Genomic DNA, 8,085 nt, shown 5'->3' on the forward strand with positions numbered 1-8,085 from the left:
ATTATTTATTTTTTCATTATTCATTTGCAGGATTTGGGTGTCATGGCTGGCCAGCATTTCTTGCCCATCCCCAGTTGCCCCTTGAGAAGGTGGTGGTGAGCTGCCTTCTTGAACTGCTGCAGTCCTCCTGCTGTGGGTTGACCCACAATACTATTAGGGAGGGAATTCCAGGATTTTGACCCAGCCACATTGAAAGAACAGTGATATATTTCCAAGTCAGGATGGTGAATAACTTGGAGGGGAACTTGAATGGGGATGGTGTTCCCATGTGCCTGCTCCCTTGTCCTTCTAGACGGAAATGGTCGTAGGTTTGGAAGGTGCTGTCTGAGAATCTTTGGTGAATTTCTGTAGTGCATCTTGTAATTAGTGCAGTGACAAAAAAAAAAACTGCAGATGCTGGAATCCACAGTAGACAAACAGGGAGCTGTAAGTACACAGCAAGCCAGACAGCATCTGGAGGAAAGGAGAAGGCAATGTTTTGGGTATTACCCTTATTCAGGACTGGATGTGGAGGGGGTAGGGGGAGCTGCAGATAAAGAGAAGGGAGGAAAGGGTGGAGGCAGAACGGTGGTGCTAGGTGGGCACTGGTATTAGGTACGACCTGGTTGGTCAATGGGAGGGATGAATCTGGTTGGTGGCTGGGATGGTCAGTGGGTGGAATGGAAGGGAAGAGTTGGGGCTGGAAAGGGAGCTGGGGGATGGGTGGGAAGGTTATTTGAAATTACAGAACTCAATGTTGAGTCCTCAATGCTGTAGTTTGCTAAGGTATTGTTCCTCCAATCTGTGTTCTGAATCGCTGTGACGCTGGAGGAGGCCAAGGACAGACGTGTTGGAGAGGAAGTGGGGAGAAGGGAGTTGTGGTGTTGAAATGGACGGTGATCAGGTGGTTAGGCTGGCTGTTACGGGCCAGGCAGGCTGTTACGGGCCAGGCAAAGATGCTCAGCAAAACAGTCAACTAGTCTACATTTGGTCTCATCAATGTAGAGGAGACCACATTGGGAGCACCGGATGCAGTAGACTAGGTTGGAGGACAGTGCGCAATCATCCCCACCTCTGACGTTATGATGGAGGGAAGGTCATTGATGAAGCAGCTGAAGATGGTTGGGCCTAGGACACTACCCTGAGGAACTCCTGCAGAGATGTCCTGGAGCTGAGATTATTGACGTCCAACAACCACGACCATTTTCCTATGTGTCACGTATGTCTCCAACCACCAGACAGGTTACCCCCAATTCCCATTGATTCCAGTTTTGCCAGGGCTCCTTGATGCCACACTTGGTCGAATGCAGCCTTTGTGTCAAGGACTATCACTCTAACCTCACCTCTGGAATTCAGCTCTTTTGTCCATGTTTGAACCAAGACTGTAATGAGGTCAGGAGCTGAGTGGCCCTGGTGGAACCCAAACTGGGCATCACTGAGCAGGTTATTGCTGAGCAGGTGCTGCTTGATAGCGCTGTTACTGACACCTTCCATCACTTTACTGATGATCGAGAGGAGACTGATGAGATGATGATTGGCCAGGTAGGATTTGTCCTGCTTTTTTGTGTACAGGACATACTTGGCCAATTTTCCACATTGTCATGTAGATATCAGTGTTGTAACTGTACTGGAACAGCTTTTGTTCTCGAGGATAAATGTTCAGTAGTATTGCCGGAATATTGTCAGGGTCTGTAGCCTTTGCAGTATCTAGTGTCTCCAACCATTTCTTGATATCACGTAGAGTGAATCAAATTGGTTGAAGACTGGTATCTGTGATGCTGGGGACCACTGGAGGAGGCCGAGATGGATCATCCACTCGGCACTTCTGGCTGAAGATTGCTGCGAAAGCTTCAGCCTTATCTTTTGCACTGATGTGCTGGGCTCTTCCATCATTGAGGATGGGGATATTTGTGGAGCCTCCTCCTCCAGTGAATTGTTTAATTGTCCACCACCATTCACAACTGGATGTGGCAGGACTGCAGAGCTTAGATCTGATCTGTTGGTTGTGGGATCACTTAGCTCTGTCTATCACTTGCTGCTTTCGCTGTTTGGTGTGCAAGTAATCCTGTTTGGTGGCTTCACCAGGTTGATACCTCACCTTCGGGTATGCCTGGTGCTGCTCCTGGCAAGCCCTCCTGTGCTCTCCATTGAACCAGGGTTGATCCCCTGGCTTGATGGTAATGGTTGAGTGGGGGATATGCCAGGCCATGAGGTTACAGATTGTGCTGGAGTACAATTCTGCTGCTGTTGATGGCCCACAGCGCATCATGGATGCCCAGTCGAGTTGCTAGATCTGTTCAAAGTCTGTCCCTTTTAGCATGGTGATAGTGCCACACAACACGACGGAGATTATTCTCAATATAAACGTGGGACTTTGTCTCCACAATGACTGTGCAATGGTCACTCTTACTGATACTATCATGGTCAGATGCAACTGCAGCTGGCAGATTGGTAAGGATGAGGTCAAGTATGTTTGTCCCTCTTGCTGGTTCCCTCACCACCTGCCATAGACCCAATCTCGCAGCTATGACCTTTAGGACCCGACCAGCTCGATCAGTAGTACTGCTGCCGAGCCACTCTTGGTGATGGACATTGAAATGCCCCACCCAGCCTTAACTTCATCTCTCCTTTTCACATCATCGGTGCTTCCTCCAAATGTTGTTCAACATGGAGGAGTACGGATTCATCAGCTGAGGGAGGATAGTATATGGTAACCAGCAGGAGGTTTCCTTGCCTATGTTTAACCTGAAGCCATGAGACTTCATGGGGTCCAGAGTCAATGTTGAGGACTCCTGGAGCAACACCCTCCCGACTGGAGACCACTGTGCCGCACCCTCTGCTGGGTCTGTCCTGCCGATGAGACAGGACATATCCAGGGATGGTGATGGTGGTGTCTGGGACATTGTCTGTAAGGTATGATTCTGTGAGTATGACTGTGTCAGGCTGTTGCTTGACTAGTCTGTGAGACAGCACTCCCAATTTTGGAGATAGCAAGAACTTCAGATGCTAGAGTCAGAGTCAATTCAGTGTGGAACAAAAACAAAGTTGCTGGAAAAGCTCAGCAAGTCTGGCAGCATCTGTGAAGGAAAAAACAGTGTTAACATTTGGGGTCTGGTGACCCTTCCTCAGAACAGTTTGTTTTTGTTCCTGATTTACAGCATCCGCAGTTCTTTCAGTCAATACAGTGTGGAGCTGGAGAAACACAGCACCATAGCTGGGTCAACTTTCTAGTTTTAACTTTCTTGCCAGTGCGAGTGTAAGTCCCTTGTGCCTGTTCCAATGTTAGTAAATTACAAGCAGTATATACAAAAGGGAATGTGCAGTGAGATGGGAGAGATGAATAAAAGAAATGTAATTAGTTTTCAGGGAGATTTTAATGACCCACTTAGCAACTGCGCCAGCGAAGGAATGGCAGGAACAACATTTCTGTGATGTGCAGAGGTTTCTGCTCTTGAGCCTAGAGACAGAGTGAGATTGTGTTGGATCGGAGTGTGGGGAATGGCATGGATCAGCAAGATGGATTTGTGAGCAGAGAGCACAATTTAAGGATTTAAGTATTGTGAAAAGGAGAGATGAAGTTAAGGCTTTTTGTTTTGAAATTATCATCAGGACTGAAATACAAGAAAATCCACATTAGAGAGGAAGGAAAAATTTAATAGCATGAGAAGAGTTTTGATTGAACGGACAATGGTTGACATGGAGATATTGCACGAACTGATAACTGATAGTTAACCAGCCAATTCATACCAGGCCAGCCGACTGATTGGGGATTACCACTAGGGATGCAGCAGCATCTGTATCCTTGTGGGATAAAGGGATGTGGGCACCACTATTTACTGCTCATCTTTAACCTGCCCAGAGAACTGTTAAGACTCGTGCATGTTGCTGTGGGTTTGGAGTCACATGTAGGTCATACCAGAGAAGGATGGCAGATTTCCTTCCCAAAAGAACATTAGTGATGGGATGGGTTTTTAAACCAATTGACAGTAGTTACATGGTCACCATGAGATAAGCTTTTTATTCCATATTTTAATAAAATTCAAATTTGACCTTTTTAAAAAAATTCATTCATGGGACATGACATCACTGGCTAGGCCAGCATTTATTGCCCACTTGCAACTAAGCTTCATGCACATTGCTGTGGGTCTGAAGTCACATGTGGGCCAGACCAGGTAATGATCATAGAATCCTTAGTGTGGACGCAGGCTATTCAGCCCATCAAGTCCACACTAACCCTCTGAAGAGCAACTCACCCAGACCCAGCCCCAGCCCCTAATGTATCCCTGCACTTTGGCTAATCCACGTAACCTACACATGCCTGGAGACTGTGGGCAATTTAGCATGGCCAATCCACCTAACCTGCACATCTTTGGACTGTGGGAAGAAACCGGAGCACCCGGAGGGTGCTCACGCAGACACGGGAAGAATGTGCAAACTCCACACAGACAGTCACCTGAGGGTAGGATCGAACCTGGGTCCCTGGTGTTGTGAGGCAGCAGTGCTAACCACTGAGCCACCATGCCACTCTGATGGCAGTTTCCTTCTCTAAAAGACATTAGTGAACTACATGAGTTGTTCCCAAGGATTGGCAAAGGTTTCATGGTCATCATTAGACTCTTAATTCCAGATTTCTGTTAACTTCAAACTTCACCATCTGCCATGACGGCATTCGAACTCTTGTTCCCAAAGCATTTTTAATCGAGTGACATAACCTCCTCATCATTGCACCTTTTCAATGAGGGCAGTGCTATGGATACAGCCAATCCATGGTGGCACCCCATGGCAATAACCTGACCAATCAGTCAACTTGCCTGATTTGTATGGAATCAGTTATTTAAAATTGACAATCAACACTTTTGTGTCAAGCAAAGACCAACCAATCAGCACATTGCACACATGCTACATAACTTGGTCATTCCTCTCTTTCTTTCAGATCGCCAACGTCTGCAATTCTGTTTTACTTCTCCCTCTAATATTTGTTTCTTTGTGTTTCCGTCCTAATGAGTGCAAGATAAAAAGGTTCAATTTCACATTTCTTTTTACTAATATCAGGGTTCTAACTAGAAAGGAAGGAAAAGATCAAATTAGGGTAGACTTTACAAAGTAATAAGTGCTGGTTGGGATGAGGTGGAAGGAGACAGGGACTGCTGGATAACAGTGGGATGGTATTAAAGAGAGTGCAAATGTAGAGAATATGAAGATTGCATCCAAACAAAGAAAATATTGGCTGTGGGCTGTGTAACTAAAGGTCAGAAATATTGGTTCAAATTGTCAGAACCGGTGTTTCTGATTCATTTTCAGACAATTACTAAAAATATTCCCTGAAGATGATGGTGAGTTAAGATCAAGATAAAGAAAACCAAAAGTAGCTGAGGACAAGTATTCGGAATACAAGGAAAAGAGACTGAAAGCTTTAGGCAAAAACCACAGTGGGGGATGTAAGGAAGTACTTTATTTACACTGTACGTGGTAATGATCTGGAACTAGCTGACGACTGTACCGTGTGATGGAGATAGAGACAAGGAACAATTTGAAAAGGAAATTGGACAGGCACTTGAATAAAATACAACTGCAGGGCTATGGGAATGGAATGGGAGTGACTGGTTTGCTACACAGAGGGCCAGCACAGACTCGGGCTGACTAGCATCCTGCACGAACAGATTCACTAAATGGAACAGTGAAGTATTTACAAATATGTGCATCTATCATGAAGAGACGATTGCTAGTTAGGTTGGAATCTGTGAAGAGAGGGTTACCAGAAAGGAAAACCATTTTTGTAAGTCACAGTTTCTCTGTACCTAATCTTACAAGCTAATTTATTATTTTAAATATCTCAATCAAATCAACACCATGCTCTTCCAAAGATTCAAGGGAATAGTTTATCCAATTGTCCACATGGTTTTAACTGGGCATTGAGCTCAATGTGTGAGGTGAGAGTAGTGTCCTACCTACCTGGAGGCTATGTGACCACACACTGCCAGTTACCTGAGAACAAGCTGGAGCATGATGTCCTCACAGCTGAGGGTCAGCAGGGTCCTGAAGAGACTGAGGGACACCATACAGAGCTGGAAAAGATACACACGAGTGGAAACAAACAGTAGGAAAGTGGAACCCCGAAAAACTCAACCTTTTCGTGCCACAGCCACTCACTGGCAACTGAATCTAGAATCCCCTGGACCTGACCCAAACCCCACCCACTCGACCCAAACCCCTCCCCAGGCCGAAACACCAACCCCAGTCCAAAACACCAACCCCAGTCCAAACTCCGCCCACCTGGCCCAATCCCCGCCCACTCTGCCCAAACCCCGCCCCTGGCTGAAGCCCCACCCTCCTAGCACAAACCCCGCCCTCCCAACCCAAACCCCACCCCCCGATGGTCCCCATCAAACTGTCATGTCTTTGTACAGTTTCACCAAAAGGTATTCTCACAAAATATTGTGCAAATTGTGTGTTAAAATTGAATTCTCCAGTGGGTTTCTCAAACTCTGGGTACTGCAAAGACAGTTACTGCCAGCAGGCTATTTGTCAATTACAGTCACTGTTACAATATTGGCAACATTACACACAGTTTACACATGGCAAAGTGCGATAATGACCAGGAAATCCGTTTTAATGATGCTGGTTGAGGGATAAATATTAATCAGGAAGGCAGTGAGCACAGTGACTGGATCCATTCCAGTAAGGCCAGATAGGATTTCAGTTTAATGTCACATCCAAAAGACACTGCTGACTTCTGACTGTACAGCATCCCACAGTACATCACAAGGAGATTGTCTGCTCTCTGGAGTGAGACCTGAACCCACAATCTTCCCAGTGAAGAAACAATAATATTACCCAATGCCCCCTGGCTACTGCCTCTCCAAAACAGCTGGCACTCACAGCCCAGCCCAGCCTTGAGCAATGGGTATTGGGCTGAACCAGGAGCGTGCAATCCATGAGGTTCTTATGCACTCAACTATTCAGAATGTGACCAACTAGAAACTCACCCTAGAGTTGCTGCTGATGCGGCTAATCAGAGTGTCGAGGATCGTGATGTTTTCATGCCGATGCAGGACGATAAAGCGTAGGAAGGTTTTGAGAAGTGCTACCTCAGTGATACTGCGCAGGAAGAGGTCCAGGTAGGCTGTGCTGGCTATCATTTCCTCAATGGAAGTCTTACAGAGATCAGAGTGAATACACAGTCAGCCCAGAAAACCAACACAAAACTAAAAGCTGATTCTACCTCCTCTAGCCAGTGCAAATATATAGCCAGCGATTCTGGAACACAGAATGCATCAGACTTAGTGGCTAGCATGTGGAATGGTCCCTGAACCTAGTTACTGATTCAAATTGTAGTAACCTATCAAACCTGGTCCACCAGCCTTCTTGTTAAACAAAGACAGCATGTATTTCTACAGCAATTTCACATCCTCAGGATGTCCCAAAAAGCTTTACAGCCAATTAACTATTTCAAGTGTGGAGACCGTTGTAGGAATTCCAAAACACTGTGTTTAGCTGTGCTGTTACAAAAGGGGGAAATTCTCCTTCTTGTCAGAATGTCAGCTGGCTGTGTTAAAACAACGAAGCTGGTTTGACAAAGACAAATAATGAGGTTTAAGTTTCCCACTTTTGGATCTGTGCAGTTAGTTAACTAACTAATTTCAAGTTCTAGTTTCTAGTTCAAATTTTAAGATCCATCATTTATCAAATGTTTCCACTCCGCAAGAAATTAGGGTATGGAAGTGTTAAGGCAGGTCCAATTGAAACAGTCAAGAGGGTATTGGATCATTAGTTGATAAGAATAGTGTGCAAGGGTAATGTGAAAAAGGCAGGAAACTGGCACTATGTCATACTGCTTCAGGAGCTGGTGCACACGGGATGGGCCAAATGGTGCCATTCTCTGTCATAGGAACTTTGTCATTCTATCACCTGCTTCCTGTGTTAAACAGGATTCTCAGAATTCAGTGAATGATGAGCATATGTAATTGGGATGTTTCAATGGTGAGATTTGCAATTACCATTCTGGAAAATTGAAAATGGATAGGTTTGACTAAACTGATCAGCTTAGGATTATTGACTAAGTGAGCTACACAGGCTGTGGGGAAACAGCCTCAGCACTGACCCTCC

At 45.6% G+C, this 8,085-nt stretch overlaps 1 protein-coding gene across 6 annotated transcripts in view; it reads right to left on the reverse strand.

Annotated features, from left to right (window-relative positions):
* The window catches only part of fhip1b (FHF complex subunit HOOK interacting protein 1B), a 110,585-nt gene that overhangs the window by 22,441 nt on the left and 80,059 nt on the right, over positions 1 to 8,085 (reverse strand). For all 6 annotated transcript variants that reach the window (XM_048598168.1, XM_048598169.1, XM_048598166.1 and 3 more), the window contains 2 exons: positions 6,966 to 7,133; positions 5,965 to 6,044 (listed from right to left, as the gene is read on the reverse strand). In XM_048598168.1, coding sequence (XP_048454125.1) covers positions 5,965 to 6,044; positions 6,966 to 7,133 — 248 coding nt within the window. The remainder of the gene's footprint in view (positions 1 to 5,964; positions 6,045 to 6,965; positions 7,134 to 8,085) is intronic.

This window comes from Rhincodon typus, chromosome 6 (genome assembly GCF_021869965.1).
Source record: "Rhincodon typus isolate 14 chromosome 6, sRhiTyp1.1, whole genome shotgun sequence".
NCBI lineage: Eukaryota > Metazoa > Chordata > Chondrichthyes > Orectolobiformes > Rhincodontidae > Rhincodon > Rhincodon typus.